We start from the raw sequence: 20,053 nt of genomic DNA, 5'->3' as shown, positions 1-20,053 counted from the left end.
ACTAATGCACTTCACACACCCTTTGTGGCTTTGCGTGGGACCACCACCCAACTTCTCTTAAGCCTGTATATCGACTTACTTGATGGCGAGTGACTCATCTTTTAACCATGTCTTTTGGCGAGGCTCTCTTTCTGCGTTCTTTTGGAAGTGTTCCCAGAACTGTAGACTGGCGCTTCCATTCCACTTCTCCCTGGCGGCATCTTCGAATCTCGCCCGTATGCGGCTCTCGTTTAACGCTATCGTTCAAGACAGAGAAGATTGGCGGTGGTGGGGCTTTCGCCGCTGGTGATGTCCGCCAAATGTTGCAGGAATTTGATCCGACCATCTCGCTTTCAGAAGCCATAACACCGCCCAGCTCCTGGTACACTGATCCTTCATTTCTTGCCCTCGAGTTTGAGCGCGTATTCTTCCGAGGATGGCAAGTCGCAGGTTAGCAAAAAATGAACATGTTCCTTAATCCATTGCTTTTTCTATTGTAAAAAATGGAAATAGAGAACCAGAAAATGGTTTATGGTCTGTTTATTAGCTTAACACCAGCATCTCCCTAAAATTGTTTAGGGCAATTTAATAAGTTTTGTTAATCCGTTTATAGTAAACTTTGGAGGTGTTATAGCTTTAAAAAAATGTTTGGTATTGTACACCCAAAAATGACCTGCATGAATCTTGAGACAATCTGACAGTCCGGAACAAAATAGAGGAATTAAAGAATATTTCTCTAACAAAAAATCACAAGTACACATAAAGCTAACTAGTTGAAGAACCGCCACCGCCAACTGCCCTAAGGGCTGCGACCCACTGAAGGGTCACCTAGGACGGCTGAAAACAAACATTCATCTCAACGACTGATCAAAGGTCTAGCATTCACACTAATCTCATAAGTATCAACGCGAAGTTTTTTGAACACTTCCCTCCAAAGATCACCAAGAAACAAGCAAATCGATCAGATACTAGGGCCGACCAGCTACCACATCCTAAGCTGATCGAATTCCTAGAGCAAAAACCGACTAATATCTAGACAAAGTAGCAGGCCGACACTAGCGAGGTCGACCGACCAAGGACCTGCTAGTTGACGGGTCTTAAAAGATGCCAAAGCTAGTTACGAATATGAAAAAAATGCAATAAAAGACAATAATGTCCTGTAACCTATATTAGAGCAGTGGCATTTATATAATTTTTCACTTTGTAATCCTCTCTTTTCTATAAATAGTGGTTCATAACATGTAAAAAGGGTTTTTTAGCTTATCTCTCTAAATCCATAGCTTGTAAGAAGATCTCTCTCCCCTTCTTTATTGTAATTTTTCAGTTGTAATATATAAAATGAGCTATAAAACCCGAGAATGCCCCACTTTGCCTCTGCGGGATAAGTCTGTGTGCTTTTGTATTTCTTTTTCTTTTTCTCTCCATTTCTTCCTTGAGTCCCTACTGCTTCAATCATTGGGCATGCTTCATATGACAAATTTGAATTCAACATTCTAAAAGGTAAGATGAGCGTGGAATATGCCCCACTTTGCACTTTTTATATGTATAGCATAATATATAGTAAGTCCTGCAATTCTCAAGCACTGATCTCTATCTATAAATAAGGAGTTGTGGGGAGGGGTATAAAAAAAAGGGAAAAATGACTGTTATAATCCAACACAAAATTTTTCTACCATTGAGCTTTTGGGTGGATTTCACTCTTTATATTTCTTTTATGCTCTTTTTTTCCCCTCTTTTCTTCTGTGCTAAATAGGGTTTTGGAATAAGTTTTAGATGGTTAAATTAAGATTCAAAACTAATGAATACACTTAAGGCTTTTGATACTCAACCTATACAAGCACATGGAGAATTGTCCCTCGTACTTAACTAAAACATCTTTAACCATGCAAAGTAGAGTTCATCAACTGAACGAGAGTTGATATAGTACAATTAACAAGGTCTCTCACCATATTAATTTTAAAGGTTGATTATCAGGACAATTAATTTTATTTAATTTTATATTTGTTTTAGTAATATGGCGGCCCACCAAATATTATTTGGAGGGAATATTATAAGTATTAACAATTTTAAACATGTAAATTATCTCAAAATAAAAATTCAAAATTAACAATAAAATATTTATTTGAGTCCTTCAAAATTTGATTGTTGTCAGTTGTTTTGAGACATTAAAAAATCTTGAAGGGTGTTGAAATTATAGTCAATGAATTTGATTTTTAAGGTGGGATTTTTGTATATTTCCTTATTAGATTTTCTTATTTTTTATAAGAATTTTTTTTTTTTTTTTTTTAAATATGATTAGAACTAGGCCTGCCATGTTTCCTTATAACATAATATATTGAAAACTAATCTTCATATCTCGTAAAAAGCTTGAGAATATAAGATGGTGCTGCCCTTTTTTAGATTGATTTTCGAATCAACCATAATTATTTTTTATAAACCTTAAAATTTGTATTTTTCTCTTATTTATGTTTCTCCTAAATCCCCACCAAGTTTCCAAATTTTTAAACCATTACAACCATCATAACAACTGAACCTTCCTAAACTATTAATTTTTTTCTTAGCCTTCCACTAACCTTAAATCTTCTACCACTATGCCTAACAACTCTTGAAATCTCTTATTAGTATCCCCATCATATAGTGATATCTGTGGACTATCCATTATTCCAAATTTTTAAGGAGCTTGTTGGTTTATTTCTCTTATTAGTGTTTGTACTAGAGTCACATGTTAATTCTTGATCAAACAAAAATTTGCTGTGAATAGTTTCATTCTTGCTATTCATTTAAGGACTAAAATAAACATGAAATCAAAATTAAAATTTAAAGTTTGATAATGTAAATGATTACAGTAATAAGAGATTATTCTTTTGTCATTTGGGTTTTACTCAACACAGCAAAACAGGGTTGTTAAAAATACAATTTGTCATTTACTTAATACCACTACAAATTTCTATTTCATTGGAATATTTCTAAAATCTTTTAGGGTAACATGTTTTCACTGCAATTTGCATGATAGATAAACTACCTTCATGAAATCTAGAATATAAATTTCGATGGAGTTTCTTGCCCAATTCTATTAATGTGACTAACCTTCCAATAGCCTTATATATAGAATATTTAGATGCACCTCTCTTGTTCACTTTCACAATCAATATAGAGGGAAAATTGGACTATGATCTTCTATTTGTGTATTTTTTAGCTACTCTTTTACACAAAACATATAGAAATGTTGCTATCTCACCCTTTCTAGAAAATTTTACAAATTAGTTGATGTTCTATGTTGCTTGCAAAATACACATAAGTTCAATTTTATCTTTATCGGTAGATTTTACTCTTGGAAAATGAATATTCAAAAAAATCACGAGTGCAAAATCTCCCCTGAATGTGATCCCATCATAATCCTTACTCCCTTCTATCTAATATTTTTCTGCTCAGAGTGATCCCAACATCACATAAATTTTCCTAGGATGGAATATTAAAAAAAAAATACTTGAGCTTGTTTCTCCACTTGTGTCCGCTCTTTTTGACAAAAAATTCACCAAAATTTAGTGCTATTAGATTCTTTTCCATGTACTCATGGAAGAGGGCTGTAGTTGACCTGATACAAGTTTAAAATTCTATCCCGTATGCTATTAATGAAGATATAGTATGTTATGATCTTCCTGCTAGAAAAGATGTTGATGTTCCTGTTGCTATTAGAAAGAATACTAGAAGTTGCATTAAGCAACGTTTATACCCATTGTCTCACTACATATGATTTATCATCTTTATCCTTATTATAGAATTTTAATGTGAGCTAAACGCCTCCCCTATTCCAAAGAATTTATCTACGACATTACCAGCGCAAGAGATGATGACACGGGAGCTAATCCTGCTCTCACTGAATAAGCTCGAAATTTATCACGTACGCAGGAACCGGGTGGGATTCCGTCTCAGTATGACTTTTGCGGGTTTTCCCACTCTGGTTTTCTATCACCAGCTCTTTTTTTATTATTTTATTTTATTAATAGAAGCCTAATTAAAGTTATTTTCATTTAGGGAGAATATATATTTGTTGTGTTTTCTGTTTTTGGGGTTTTTAATTATTGTTTTTGTGTTTTGGAAGTTTTGTTCTCTCTTTTCCACTCTTCAGAGTGTTGTATTTTTTTTTTCTTTTTGCAAGTGGTGTCTTTATCTTGCTCAGGAACAAGTGGTGGATCCTCCTCGTCGTCCTTATTTTTCTGCTTCACCTTTTGAACATTGTTTTCTTGTTGGACAACAGTCAAATGTCTCTAATCTTCTCTCAAACATCATCAACCTCCCATATTATTATTTCCCTTAACATTCCCAGCCACATCCCCTCTAAATTCATTCTAGTAGCTATTGAATTGTGTCATCTAGTATCAGCGCTTGACAAACCCTAAATTTCTAGAAATTGTCGTTCTTATGTCTAAACCTAAGATCCACATAACCTAATTCATTGACCAACTCAATATTCTAACTATTTCTATCGCAATTCCTAGCCTTAACGTTAAATTTTCAAAATCTAATCTTCCTTCCTCCCCTAAAAATCTATCTAGACACCTACTACCGAAACCTTAGGTCAACCTTTGATTCACAATCCTACACTCACCAAAATCATGATCATTGTTGCTTTGGGGAAACATGGAAAGAGGTCTCTTGGAGTTTTTGAAAGAAGACATGGAAAGGGAGGTCATTCAACTTTAACAATGACTTGTTGATTTTGAGACGAGACAATTTGGAGAGATCATTCATAGTCACAATGGTGATTTACCTGATCGAGAGGTGGAAGTGAAGCGATTTCACCATAAAATTTCTTGTGATGAAGAATCAATAACTAGATAATTTGGCAGGGAATATCAAAAGAGAATAATATATTTTAGAGTGAAGAATGGCTTCCCTGATTTTAATAAATGTTTAGATTCAAATGAATACATTACGTGGCTCCAAAATGTGGAATAATTTTTGGAGTTTAAAAATGTTTCCCATGACAAAAGAATTATATTGGCAACCATCAAATTCATGAAGAAGCTTTCTTATGGTGGGAGAAATTGAAGTTGTCTATGATATCGAGAAAGAAAGAGTAAGATTATCATATGGTCCAAGTTTAAAATTAAGATGCAACACAAATTCCTTAATTTTCATTACTGATATATTATGTTCATAACACTTCACAACCTATGCCAAAACAATCTTCTTGTGGAGGAGTACACAGCGGCGATGTATCTTGGAGGATTGATACCATCTATCACTAATGAGTTGTAATTACAGTTTTATTGGTCCCTACTCAATGTAAAAATCCTATCTTTGAAAGTAGAAGGCAACAACCACTACGTGATTGTCACATCTTATAGGCAAAGTTTATTCCCGTGGTTAGGTAGCAAGAGTACACTCATGTAAGCACCCGAATTGATTCCTTTCAAGAAAAAATTAGTTCATACAAGAAAAAATGTGATCACCAACACTCCCAAATCCGTCGCACCCAAGAATTATTTCAAGTGCCGTGATTTTGGACACATTGTGTCTGACCCAAATAAGATGTTCTCTTCCACTGAATAGGGAGCGGTTGAAGGAATGGAAATTGAGATGAGAGATAATGATAATATCAGAGAGTATTAGCTTCTGACTGATGAGGGAGAAGTGTTAGTTGCTCCATAGAATTTTCAAATTGAGTCAATGAAAGAGCAATAATGGCTTCGTCACAACATCTTTCATATCTTTTTCCCATTTCAAATTGTGTCAATGAAGGAGCAATAATGGCTTCGTCACAACATCTTTCATACCTTTTTCCCTCCAAACGAAAAGTTGTGCAAGCTTATCATTGACTCAAGCAATTGTGAGAATGTGGTGTCTATCCAAATGATCAATAAGTTGAACACAAAAGTGCACCTAATCTTATTCTATCTTGATTGAAGAAAAATAATAAGATCACAATTGACAGATGTTTCGTGCAGCTTTTTATTGGAGGCAAATTGCGAGCAATAGAGTGTGATATGGTATTTATTGATGCTTATCACATTTTGTTAGGTCATCCTTGACATTACGATCATTACACACATCTTGATGGCTACAAGAGCACAAATTCTTTCATTAAGATGGTAAAGCGCATTATACACTCGTCTTGAAAGGAATTCGTGGTAATGTACATTTTGATAGAGTTCGAAAAATGTGGAGCCGCGAACTATTTTTTACTGGCCTTGAGAGGAGCACCGACAAGACTAACATTAGTTTTCTTAGAGGGCAATGAGTTTGAGGATCTAATACCCGACATAGAGCAGCCCTTGCTAAAAGGATTTCAGGATTTTCGAACATACAGTCTACCTTTTAGGTTGTCACAGATGAGAAAGGTCCAACATATCATCACTTCATTAAAAGGTGAAAATTTTGTGCTATTTATGGAATGTTCTAGGGAGTAAGTTCGATACTAAATTTCAATTCACTTCAACAGTGTATTATGAGATAGATGACCTAATAAGGGTGGTGAACCACAACTTTCAAAATCTCCATAGGTGTTTTGTGAGAAATTACATCAGACAATGGAATCCGGGTGTTTCCATAGAAAAAGGAAAAGCCTCTCCTAGCCAGGGAGAATGACACAGGAGTTTATCCTGTTATTTTGTGGTTCTGCGTGTGCAAAATTTCTCAGGTAAGCAGGAACTGGGTAGGATTTCGCACTAGGTAGGATTTCGTCCCGGCAATCTCGAAGACGGTTTTCCAGCTCAGCTTTTCTTTCTGCAGCCCTTATTTTATTTTATTTTTATTATTTGAAATTTATTTAGGGTTATTCTCATTTAGGGAGACTATATATATGTTGTGTTTTCTGTTTTTGGATAGTTTAGTAATTGTTTTTGTATTTTAGAGACTTTGCCCTCTGTTTTCTGCTCTCCGGAGTATTGTATACTCTTCTTTTTTTTGTAAGTACGGTGTTTGTATGTTGCTCAGCAACAGCTGGTAGATTCTCCTCGCTATTTATATCTTCCCGTTTCACAGTTCACCACTGTTTTTCAGCTGGAGAGCAGCAGAATGCCTCCAATCCCCTCCTAAATGCTATCGACTTGCAATATTCTGATTTCCTTATCATTCCACAATCAAGTCCCCGCTAAATTCACTTACTAAACACCTTCTAGGAGCCCTAGAATGATATCATATGAGAAATGCTGTGAGAGAGGAAATGGACACATGGAGATTGTTAATAAGCATTAAGGAAAGGATATATTAGGATGCAAATAGGTTTGTAAGTTATGTTGATGGCTTTGTGAAAAGATATAAAGTATATTGGTTACTGAAGGTTATAACAAAAATGAACACAATAGTAGTTCTATTATCTTTTGCAATCACACTTCAACTAGAAACTTCAACATTATGATGTGACCAATGCCTTATTATAAAGATCTACAAGAAAAAATTTACGAGAGCATTCTTCAGGTTTTGAAGGGAAAACAATAGTTGACAACGTATTGAGACTATAGAAGGCCTTATACGAGCTAAAATATTCTTCTAAAACTTGATTCAGAAGATTTATTAAAATAATGAAAGGTATTGCGTACAGTCAAAATAGAAGTAATCATTCTATTTTTATTAAGCATTCGAACATAGTGGAGTTATACCATCTCTAGTATTTGTTGATGATATCATTATTGTTAGAAATGGTGAGAGACAAATGCAAAGTCTGAGAAACTTCTTAATCAAGGAATTTGAAATAAGAATGAGGTAACATAAAAAATATTAACGTAAACAGAATAGCTTTATTTTCCAGAAAAAATATTTAATGAGTCTCTTAAAGAAAACTAGAAAGTTTGGTTTAAGATCAGCTGTGTAGTACAATCATTTAGTCAAATTAGAAACTATTTGAACAATAGAGGGAATGTTTTGAAAGTAGAGGCCTTAGTTTTTGTAGACCAAAAATTCAATATATGAACAGAATTTAAATAGAATGATTTTAATAATTATCATTCAATATTTTAGAATATTAGATGATATATTTGTGATTGGTACAAGTAACTTGGACTTATTATATAAAAGATTGGATACATAAATGAGTATAGAACTTCTAGAGTTAAAGTTGTTTTATTAAAATGGAGAAGTTTCTCAAGACTGTGTGATGAGAGGATATTATTTGTTGAAGGTAAATTTCACATGATTGCAATTACACCAACAATGTTAGATGGATCCAAATGTTAGGTTGTAAAAAGCTTACTAATATCTGAGTTTTGTGATAAAAATGAAAAGTATTAAAGTGGATGAATGATAACAATGTTGTCTTGATTAATTAAAGGATTATAGCATATTGGTTGGCCTTTCATACAAGTTATTGATAATCCTCACTTATTTTCATAATTGAGCATATTAATTATGTGTCTCCTGAGGAACAACATATTTCTGTGATCTACTCTCAAAATGGTCACTGAGATGGTATCAACTTCCTCTAAAGAATAGCTGTAGCTTATCCATATTTATATAACAGAAGGTCTACCAATTAACATCTATTTTGTGCTACTTGAAACACTCAGCTTTAATTGGTTGTCATAACATCCCCTTTCCCCACTGTTGGCTTGTGCCAGTCATAATTTTTTCATCATAACTTTTGTCAAAATTTTGTACTGGTGAAATGCATTCCCTTAAAGCGGACAACTTCAGATTCCCTAAAATATTACATAGATATACCTATGATATCTCCCCTCATACTTCATAGCTCATATCAAGGATAAGTAAGTCTTCATCCCAATTTCACTGCTTCTATTGGCTAGTTGATATTCAACTTTGAAATCTACTTCCATTTTCTTGGAGCAGGGCATCACACTCCCTCAAACCATGTTATCTACATTGTTGAATAGTGGTTTACCTTTTGGGTGTATAATTACGTATGTTCCTATATAAATACTATTCTAGTAGCAACTTGAAAACTGTGTCATGCTAGCTCAGCAACTTGGGGCTTATATTAAGTTATATTTGTTTACTTGAAGCCAATGGTGCACCCTGGTTGCACTAGGTTGCACACTCAAATGACAACTGCCATGCTGTTATGATTTTTCTTTTTACTACCATCATCTTAACATTTTAGTTATATCCGTTTAAGAAAAATCAACAGGTGAAATGGTGCACATAAGTTAATAATATGGTAAAGCATATGCATTTCTATTTTGTAAACAAGAAATGCCTGATCACATTGTACTGAAGCATACATATTTCAACTAATTAGTAAGCGTGGAGAACTTGAAACTTACATATTTTATCTGGAGAGTGATTTTGTACTACACAACTTATAATATAATTCAGGTACAAATGGAAATAATCAGAAGGAAAAAAGTTTGTCGCTATTGAAAAAGAAAGGTTTCAAAAAGCTAAAAAAAAGCAATGTAATTCAAATTGATATTTGTTTACTAATAGTTATTCATTGTATATGTACATCTCTCATCCTTGGCATAAATGTTAAATGACTTGAGAATTGTGAACCTCTCTAAAAGTATGTGACATATTACTTGTTTCCTCTTCAATTTTTTTGGCTTGTTTGTTGAATTATCATACTCATATTTCTTGAGTTCCTCCAATGCTTCTGAATAAGTAATAAAATCTGATATGATTTGGAACCGAAAACATTGAACAAACAACAAAGAAATTACAATAGATAGGTAGAAAAACTCAAATGAGGGTTGCTCTTACCAAAATCAAAGAAAACAAACAAGATACAATGATGTTCTATTGTACGAGAGGTAGATCTTCTCTCCACTAACCCTAAACGTTGCTAGGAACACCACAAGAAGAAAAGAAAACTGCACCAATGATACTCTACTGAATCTCAAAATCGTATTCCAGCAACATTGATAGCCACCTCTAAAGCTCCTTAGTTACCATCCTCTACTCTAAATGATATTTCAGGCTCCCCCGATCTGTCATCACAAAAAAGTGTCTTCACAAAAAGTAGAGCCACTACTTTTGATTAACCTAGACAATCACCATTAACTCCCACTAGTACACTTATTTGATCCTTGTTCTAGTCGTGAGCACTTGGCTGAAGTAGGCAATTGGTTATTGGTCTTACATGATTACTGCTCCCAATCTGTACCTTGGCACTAAGGACCCAGACGATGTCATTTTCAGAATAGGACGTCAAAGAAGAAAGAATATAAGGACCTTCCTGTTGGCCGTTTTTTTTAACCTTCGTGATTTGAAAAAATGATGATTTTATAATTTTGAAAATAATTTAAATATGAATATAATTTTTTTTATTTTTAAAAGTAACATTTTAATTTTAAAATAGGTGAGACCGAACGGGTCTCACATTTTAAATAATTTAGATGATTGAATACAATACTACAAGTAAATATACTTATCCCAAAGAAAATAAATATATCACTTGTAATAGGGATTCAATCACCTAGACTAAAAAATTTGTGATATCCATATTAGTCTGCGAAATATTTTATAAAAAGGCCAACAAGTTCCCCTACCTAACATAAAAATTAGATAGGGTTTATTTTATCTGGGTTCCTGGTTCCCTATTGAGGCAAACCCCTATAGTTAATTACATCTTAAATGATCGAAATCACTTAAGAAAACTCTCGATTAAGATCAAGTGATTTTGCTTTCAAGATTTCAAAGTTTAGGTTTTCACGATTAGACATGGGAAAATCAAATAGGAATGACTCAAAATAGGAACAATTATTTAAGGAATCCAAAGGGAAGAAAAGTAGGGGATATCACAGATCCAGGAGAAACCCCGGAGATGTCCCAACTATCCTATTGTTCGGCTTTATGTCTTTTGAAATGATTTAATTTGATATTTCAATCCTGCAAATTATTTAGGACTTAGGACTTATGTTTACACAATATCGAACTGTGCAAATAGCCTAAAAAGATAGGAGGATTTACACCGTACCGCACGGTAATCTCGTAATCCTAAAGTGTTAGTACTTATAATTGTACAATAGAATTATACAAAAAGCCTAAAGAGTGATCATATGAGTTGTTATTTAAACAAAAGAAGGTGATAGTTGATATTAATCTGTTTATATGATGTGTTTTGATGTTTTGTTGCTGCAGGTCCACCTTGAAGTTGTTCCTCGTCGTGTTGTCCATGATATTCGCTCCAAACTCCTTGTCTTGACGAGTTTAAGTTTTCTAGGGTGTCCAGTTACGATGTCAAATCAAACAACCACATAGTTGCTACATGATGTACAGAAAGATTCAATTTGACTCAACCGAATACTCTCTCAAATAGGACTTGAAAATTCTCCAAAAATATCTTTCGTAGGCTCAATTTCATCGAAGTTTCCAATCTATAAGCCTCTTTGATGTTTCATATGCAATTTCCAACAATTTTGTATAGCTTATATCCTTGCATGGAATGATGGACAAACTCTTCAAATGCTCGTAGCATTTAAGACTTTCAAGCACATCAAAATTCACAATATTTCATAAGCTTTCAATGTCCCTGGATAATTCCCATCCATCAACAATTTCGCCCAATTCAAGAATAAATATGCGAGCTTTCTCCTCAATTTTTTTTTTGCTTTGCCAACCTCTCAAACATCCATGACAGTCAACCAATGCGCCAAAAGAGGGAGATTGCAAAATATATAATTTTAGCGTAGGGCAACAATCATAATACTTCAACTACTAATAAGCCCATCAAAACCAACGCATAAGATGCCCAAATAATGGATCTCAGGTAAGGGCGGCAAGGGAGCCCTCAAAACCAACATAAAAAGTGTCCAAACTACATGTTCTGGGTAGGGGCAGCAAAACAGTCTCGAAATTATACCTCCAAAACCCCAAAATTAAATGAAATTTCATGAATAAGCTTCGAATAGAGGGGCAACAGGAGGGATAACATCAAACCCCCAAAAAACAGGCTCCAAAAACCTCCGAGAGATTAAACTCCATGCTCAAAATGTATCTCAAATAGGGAAGCAATGACAAGGAGCGGAACAGAACCACCATATCAAGCTCCAAAAAGGCTTAAAACCAAAATTTTCATTCAACTTATGTTTCAAACATGAGAGAGCAGCAACATGAAGCAAAACCGAGCCCCCAAAACAAGATCCAAAACCAAGCCGCTATGAGGCCAAAATTGCAGCCCAAAATATAATTAAAACAGGTTAGAATCTGCAGCTACATTAAAAGCTTAGAACGAATGTTTCTATCTTGTTGCCCACCACAAGAACAAGTGACAAAATCTTGCCTACGAGAAAAGAGAAATTTATATACAAACCATGCAATTCTTAATTATTTAAATATGTAGCACTTACTTACATACCACCCAAATTTTTGATAGTCTAAAAGAAATAACACAATTGCATGCATAGGCAAGGTAACAAATATGTGAGAATTGAAATTTGGGTGTTAGATATGTAAATATGTAGGAATTAGGGTGGTATGTATGTGAATTTCTTTGAAACAAAATGTTATACAGCTTCTGTATTAGATTTAGAAAAGTCTAAATAAAACTTTGCTCACATAGCTTTTCCCATATTCAAAACTCCTTTTTTCTTGTTGCGTGGTCGCCCAACAACTTAAAACTCGAAATCCATCATATACGAACTTCAGGGGAGAAATAAAGAAACCACATTTATGTTCTTTCCTCTCTCAAAATTTCAGCCCACATTAAACAACATTTAAGCAAAGTTTCAGGTAACTTACTTATAAAGAAGTTGACAAGGAGAGAAATGCATAATGAAGGCTTAAGCATAACCAAAATTAATCTAAGTGAGACTAATGTTTTCCCCAAGCCGATCTATCTCATATCCCATGACAAACTTCTCAACTCATTTGAATACCAAGCCAATAAACCAAATTTAAGAGGATAGAAGAAGACGATTCTTCCTATTTAAACCAAGAACATCGGAACACTTTTCACGGCATGAAGTATTTCACAAATAAATTCAAAAGAAAAGCAGTGAAATTCTTACTTCCCAAATGCCTGAAGAAAGAGGAAGGAAGAGGGCCTCAGACCAGGGAGGATCGGACGGCAAAGAGCCAAGCACACAAAGCACAGACCAACCGAAAGGTGAGAATCATTCAAGATTTCGGCAGAACCTTCCCCACTCTCCAAAATTTCAGCCCCGAAACCTCCACAAATCTTCTCCACAGCACTTCCAAAAGGCCTCAAGCACACGAGATGAACAGAGCAAAGAAAATCGAACCAAGGAGATTTAGAGGAGATTTTGGCAGCACCTCCACCCTCTCCAAAAATTTTCGGCAAACCCTAAACCTCTTCCCCAAGTGTGGTTTTATAGCAGAAAAGGGAGGAGAAGCCTCTCCCGTCACTTACCTGAGCTGTGAGCCGAGCCAAGAGAAACGACAAGTCGCGCGGGAGAAGACGACGAGAATCGCAGAGGCGTGGGAGGGGAAAGCCGGAACACGTCAGAGGGAGTAGGTGGAAGCTTTTCATAGCACGAGGGGACCTCGAGGAAGCTTCGCGAGAAGCATCGGGCTCGGCTAGGGCACGCGACCGAGAGGAGGGGGCGGGACTCACGAAGGGTTTAATGTGATTATAATTTAGGGGTAAAATTTATAAAAAGTACTTAATATTTTGAAAAATAAAAATTGAATTTGTGTTTTATTCGTGCATCTAAACATAACAAAATTGGTATCATTTTTGGGTAACTTTGACATTTCGGACGCGCTGGCGCTGTCTGCTTTGCCGTCAGAGGTCGTTTTGATGAATTCATCGATTTGCGTGTCAATTTTCTCGTGTAGAAAATATGACAATATGGGTGTCCTTTCCTACCAAAATTGGTATCCTGGACGCGTTGGCGCAATCCATTCTGTCGTCGGAGGTCATCTGGAGAAGTTCGCATTTCCACCAGTCCTTTAGGCTAAATGGAAGTCTAATTTCGTGCAACTCAGTGAATTTTGTGCATTCGGTGTGTGTATGTGACGAAAAAGTCATGATAATGTTTTCCTAAGGCTTGGAGTCCTATTAGGAACTTTTCCCTTGAGTCTTCACAAAATAGCTCATAACCGCTCGTTCATAAAACGATGGTCTTGTGTCATAAATGTTAGACATCAAAGAAATATAAGTGGCTAGAATTTCTAAAAGGGCGGGTCATAATTCTAGTTTTCTAAGACGATCAATAGGAACTTCTAGAGCTAGATCCTAGGATCCTAGAAAAAGAAATGACCTAAAAAATGAGGTCAACATTTCCCTTGGGGCAATTTCAAGCGCATCACCGATGCAGAAGTGCAAGATAAACGAGCAAAAATATTATTTTACCGCTGTGACGAGAAGTATAACCCAGGCCACCGTTGTCAGGAGAGCGTCATTCAGATCCTTTTAATCTAGGAGGGGACAGAGGGTGAGGAATCGAAGAAATATGCGATTGAGGAGGAAAACCATCTGCAATTTGATGTAGCAGAGGTGTCCCTCAATTCAGTGGTGGGATTTACTCTGAATCACACCATGAAAGTGAGAGGGTAGATTACAGAACAGCCGATTGTGGTGTTCGTGGATAGTGGAGCCACACACAACTTTATCTCAAATCAGATCTTGAATCAGTTAGGGTTGGAGCTGGTGGTTATAGGGAGCTTCAACGTCGTGATGGGGACAAGTTGGAGAAAAGTTGTGGAATTTGCAAGGCATTGGTTTCGATACTACATGACCTACAGGTGGTGGAGAACGTCCTTCCCCTAGAGTTGGGCTGCATAGATGTGAGTCTGGAGATGATGTGGCTACAGAAGCTTGGGGAGATGAAGTTGGACTAAAAATCCCTGACGATGGGCTTCCATGTAGAGGGTAGGAAGGTGATGCTATCTTTTGCAAAACCATGGTCTTGCTCAGAACCATGGTCAAGTCGATACGGGGAGCAAAGATGGGCTACTTGATGGAGTTGCAGAGCATTGAGTAGGTATGAGGTCCTGAGTTGACAAGTTCCTCTAAGAGGTTCAATAGCCCCTACAACACATTACGGACATATTTCAGCAGCCAAGCGAGTTATCACCCCCGAGGGAGCATGAGCAGGCTATGACATTAAAGGAGAGTGTCCCCTCTGTCAATGTCAGATAATATTGATACCCTAAGATTCAGAAGGATGAGATAATAAGTTGATCCGAGAGATGCTCGATGCTGGGATTATTAGACCCAGTGTGAGTCATTTCTCCAGTCCAGTCCTATTGATGAAGAAAAAATGATAGTTGGAGGTTCTGCATGGACTACCGAGCTTTAAACAAGGAGAAGGTGTTGGATAAGATTCCTTTTCTTGTGATTGATGAATTGCTAGATGAGCTTTATGAGACAGTCATCCTCTCAAAAATATATCTTAAGTCGGGATACCACTAGATCAGGATGAATATAGAGTATGAGCATAAGACAGTGTTCAAGACATATGAAGGACATTATGAGTTCTTAATCATGTTGTTTAGCCTCACCAACGCCCTAGCCATATTTGAGGCTATCATAAATATGGTTTTTCAACCTATGCGCATAATTCATCCTAGTCTTCTTCGATGACATTCTGATCTATAGTCATATTGAGACAGCATGTGGAGCGCCCGAGGACACTCCTAGAGAAGTTGAGAGAGCATCAATTGCATCCAATTCGAAGAAATATTCCTTTGCATAGCTACAAGTGGAAGACCTTGGGCACGTGATGCCCAGGGCAGAACAAGCAGCAGATCCATCCTAGATTGAGGCTTATGATAGACTGACCTTTACCCAGGAGCTTGAAGGAGTTGATAGGATTCCCAATGCTCACCGAAAACTACCGAAAATTTATGAAGGGGTACGACAGGATAGCATGGCCATTGACAAAGCAGCTGAAGAAAAACAATTTCAAGTTGTGGGGTTTAGTAGACCATTTCTGGTGGAGAGTTGTCCTCTCATTCGATCTTGATTTGGCCAAGGATTCTCTGATCAATCCTTGGTTAGGGTTTGCAACTTCTGTGGTTGGTAGGGCCTTTGATTGCATCTCCATGAGCCTCTTCATCATCTCTCGCATTTCCTCTATGCTTTCAAATCCATCCTCCATTTGGCTCTCCATGGAATAAAACCTATCCTCAATGGTGGTGAACCTTTCTTCCATTCCCGATCTTATTTGCCCTGCTCCTTCCAACACATCTGCTTTCTTTGTTGTCATCTCCCCAAGATCTTATTTTGATTCCAATTTGATAAAATCCAGAACTGAAAAAGCGAACAAACAACAACAAAATTGGAACAGATAGGTAGAAAAATTCAAATGAGGGCTGCACTTATGAAAATTAAAGAAAACAAATAAGATACAATGTTGATATATTGTTCGAAAGGTAGATTGTCTCTCTACAAACTATAGATTTTGCAAGGAACACCGCAATAAGAAAAGAAAACTGCCGTTAAAACAAAACATGAATCCAAACCCTAGCCCTTAGCCCTTATAAATACTGTCAAAAATCCATTTCAAATTCCGCACCCCCCACCAAAAAAAAAAAAATTCACTTGATTCACTTCCTCCTATACTTGATTATTAGTCTAGTGGGCCCCACCTGTGCACTGGAATCTCCCTCAGCAATATCCGGAGAACCTGCCCCCCAAGGTAGAGCCGACTGGCTTGGCCAAGCTGCCGGTGGGTCTGACTTGGCTTAGCTGGTCCATACCGTTTCATCTGTCTGGATGGTAGTCGCGGGTTCCACCAAAGCTTCTGAACAAGTAATAAAATCAATTTTTTCTTCCTCGTAGAAAGACATCATTTTTCAAATTTAAGATGAAACTAAATTTACACCAAGCACAAACATATTGTGATGTGGCAAATATTGTAGATTCATCTCCCCAAAGATTTGGTAAATTGCATTAAGACCTGTTTATTGGGATTTTAAGAAGCAGCTTGATTTACACACCATTAAATTGGTTAGCAGGGTTTGTCTTGAATCTAATTGCCGGCTAAATTAGTCCGCCAAACAGCTCCGTAAGCCTTATTTGCATAGAAATGGGTTGCTGTTAAGAATTTAAATTGCACTTGAAAATTTTTATCCTCTTCAACAGTTTTTTCAAATGGTTGTCTATATTATTACTGTCATTCATTGTATATTTTCTTCAATAGATTTTCTATTGTAGTTGGCTGCTCTACGTTGAATGCATTTGGTTTACAGGTTTCGTTGAACAGGTCAAGAGTCCTAATGACTTTTTCACTGGAAGGTACTCTTTTTCTCTAACCTTGTAAATAAGGTTGTTGCTATAGCCCATTTTTAATGTTTAACTTTTTGGAGTCTATTCATACTCACATGTATGCATCTTCAATGACCATTGTATGTCTGTCAGGAATGTAAGAAGGAGAATATTTCAAATAATATGATTGTAATGATTACATCAAATGGCTGCAATCTTAGTTCAAGTGACTCCATTAGTGATTTAACTAAATTTGAAGATAATATCCCCATGGTTTAACTTTGTTATTTATAATGTATTTCTGTAGCGCTAACATGATAATGCTGTGAGTAGAGTAGCCGACATGAGCCCTGTCAATTTTAAGTAGCTCAACTGAAAATTGCATTGATTATGATTGAATTCGAGGTTTTTCTTAGCTTCTCTCTATCATCTACCTAATGTACAAACCAAAACTATGCCTCTATTATTTCTTCTAAAGCCAGTTGATTTTAATGTTTGCTAATTTATGGTACTCAAAGAATGTTAAATGAAACTTTAACATAGTTTGGATAAAAAAAGATGGCATGCATCGTAAATTTTCAGTTCTTATATATTTATTTAGCTGAACCAACAGATTGGGGAATGTGGAATTTGTGGTCTGTCGGGATGCAAGTGGAGAACTTCGTGCTTTTCACAATGTATGTCGTCACCATGCTTCAGTTCTTGCATCTGGGAGTGGGCAAAGGTCCTGTTTTGAGTGCCCTTATCATGTGAGTTCCTTGAAAAAATGAATGGTGAGACATCTTTCTAGCTGGATTCTACAGGATTGCAAGTTTTGTTTGATATTTTGCACTTTTTTTTTATTTGGGGTTATTTGTGCTTTTCTTTTAAGGACTTATTTGTGTGCACTTACTTCATTTCATGTGACAATTTCTAAAGTTTAATCATTAGTCTACAAACTGACGGGGCTGATATTTTTTTAATTGCTTGCCTCATGTATGACATTTTAACAAAGTTGTCCTGTCAAAATGCTTGACTGTTGTATTTTATAGGGATGGACCTATGGGTTAGATGGACTGCTTTTGAGGGCCACTCGTATTACAGGAATCAAGAACTTCAATAAAAATGTAATATTATATTTCTATCAAACATATTCCTTTTTAAGAGATTTTTGAAGAGCAATATTGATTTTTGGTTCTTTACTAATAAAAGAATTTTGGCCTGTTGCCATTAAATGTGGCTTCTTGGGGACCATTTGTGCTCATCAATGTGGACAAAAACATGCCTATAAAACAAAAACATTCGCGCTATGAAGTGGGTAATGATTGGCTTGGAAGTGCTTCGAAGATTTTGAGTGCCAATGGGATTGACACGTCCCTTGAATACATTTGTAGACGGAAATACACTATTGAATGCAATTGGAAGGTTTGTTTGTCTTGTTATTTTTTATTGTCTTTTTATTTTTCTTGTTTTATTGAATTTTCTAAGTATTAAACCAAGTTTTCTTTCTGATGCACTTTTCTCATGTTGTTATGTTCATCCCGTTTTTATATGAGTTTCCGAAATGATCATTCTTCTGGCTCTATGACCGCAGGTCTTCTGTGACAACTACTTAGATGGGGGCTATCATGTAGTATATGCACATGGAGGTCTTGCATCTGGCCTTAAGCTCGACTCCTACAATACTAGTGTATGTCAATGGCTGATCTAATTGCCATTAAATTAATATCTATAACATTATACTCTGTACACGGTGCTTCCGATCATTCCAGATCATAAAGGAACTTTGATAAATGTGCCAACCCAATTTGCCAACTTATCAGCCATCTACTTAGTTTTTCCCATTTATTTTTTTCCATTTGACCATTTGTTTTTAAATTCATCTTATTTTCTAACTTATTCTTTTGTACGTTTAGTAAGTATTTTGTTCTTTGGTTTAGTTGCACCTGTAAAAGTTTTCATATAAACATACTTCATTCATTTAGTAGGATTTTTAGTATGACTTTGAGAAATAACGTTATTTCATATACTTTTTGAACATTTCCAATAAGTCAGTGCACCCCGCGCCACCTGCGTCTCATTTAAAAACCCTTCCGAAATTTATTGATCCTGACAACTTTTTTGGCAAATGCTAATAGTGTTACACCTGATTTTTTGGACTAGATTTATGAGAATGTCAGCATTCAAAGCTGTGAAACTGCTGCAGCAAAAGGCAATGACATTGACAGACTTGGGTCAAAAGCATTTTATGTGTTTGTATACCCAAACTTTATGATCAATAGGTAAGGCCGCATTGAAAATTCTTATTCCAGGTTGCTAAGAGAAAAGTGTGTTGAGAGCTGTTGAATATAGTTAAATACAATGAATACTCAGGTATGGTCCGTGGATGGACACAAATTTAGCTTTCCCTCTGGGACCAAATAAATGTCAAGTGATATTTGACTACTTTCTTGATCCTTCTATGATGGTAATTTCCATTGCCTTTCGTTCATCAAAAGCAAGCTGAGTTTTAGGTTACATTCCTTCAAATAGTTGTCTATATATCCTTTAATTATATTTTTTTCATAAATCTAAGGTTTTGGTGTTTGACACTTAATTTTGCAGAATGATGAAGAGTTTATTGAAAGTAGTTTAAAGGAGAGTGAAATAGTTCAGGTTACTACCATATTAATTCTAATTATCAGAAACGCAAACAATGCATGGCTCTTAGTATGAAATCCTGGATTTGATCCTAATTTTTGTGTGCAGATGGAAGACATTACCCTGTGTGAAGGAGTACAGAAGGGATTGGAATCACCTGCTTATTGTAGTGGGAGGTATGCACCTTTGATAGAGATGGCTATGCATCACTTCCACTGTCTTCATCATGCACGTCTTTCTGTTGAATGATTATATTCTTTTTATCGATATGTTTGTGCTTAATCTGTGGCTTTTAAATAGTATCACTGATTGACCAACTGTGCAACTTTTGTACTATATATGTATTCTATATTAAATTAGTCTTCTTGGTTGTTTTCATTTGAT

At 35.9% G+C, this 20,053-nt stretch overlaps 1 protein-coding gene across 1 annotated transcript in view; it reads left to right on the top strand.

The window, feature by feature from the left end:
- Nucleotides 1-29: 29 nt before the first annotated feature.
- Nucleotides 30-20,053, top strand: part of LOC110028759 (choline monooxygenase, chloroplastic) — a 38,574-nt gene continuing 18,550 nt past the window's right edge. Inside the window, exons 1-10 of the mRNA XM_020730737.1 lie at nucleotides 30-429; nucleotides 17,035-17,080; nucleotides 17,664-17,799; nucleotides 18,082-18,156; nucleotides 18,242-18,454; nucleotides 18,624-18,719; nucleotides 19,193-19,311; nucleotides 19,403-19,496; nucleotides 19,634-19,684; nucleotides 19,778-19,845. Coding sequence (XP_020586396.1) covers nucleotides 108-429; nucleotides 17,035-17,080; nucleotides 17,664-17,799; nucleotides 18,082-18,156; nucleotides 18,242-18,454; nucleotides 18,624-18,719; nucleotides 19,193-19,311; nucleotides 19,403-19,496; nucleotides 19,634-19,684; nucleotides 19,778-19,845 — 1,220 coding nt within the window. The 5' untranslated portion in view covers nucleotides 30-107. The remainder of the gene's footprint in view (nucleotides 430-17,034; nucleotides 17,081-17,663; nucleotides 17,800-18,081; nucleotides 18,157-18,241; nucleotides 18,455-18,623; nucleotides 18,720-19,192; nucleotides 19,312-19,402; nucleotides 19,497-19,633; nucleotides 19,685-19,777; nucleotides 19,846-20,053) is intronic.

The sequence above is a fragment of the Phalaenopsis equestris genome, unplaced genomic scaffold (genome assembly GCF_001263595.1).
Source record: "Phalaenopsis equestris unplaced genomic scaffold, ASM126359v1 Scaffold000525, whole genome shotgun sequence".
Lineage (NCBI taxonomy): Eukaryota > Viridiplantae > Streptophyta > Magnoliopsida > Asparagales > Orchidaceae > Phalaenopsis > Phalaenopsis equestris.
Note: the sequence above shows the minus strand (reverse complement) of the source record. Positions and strands in the feature narration are given on the sequence as shown.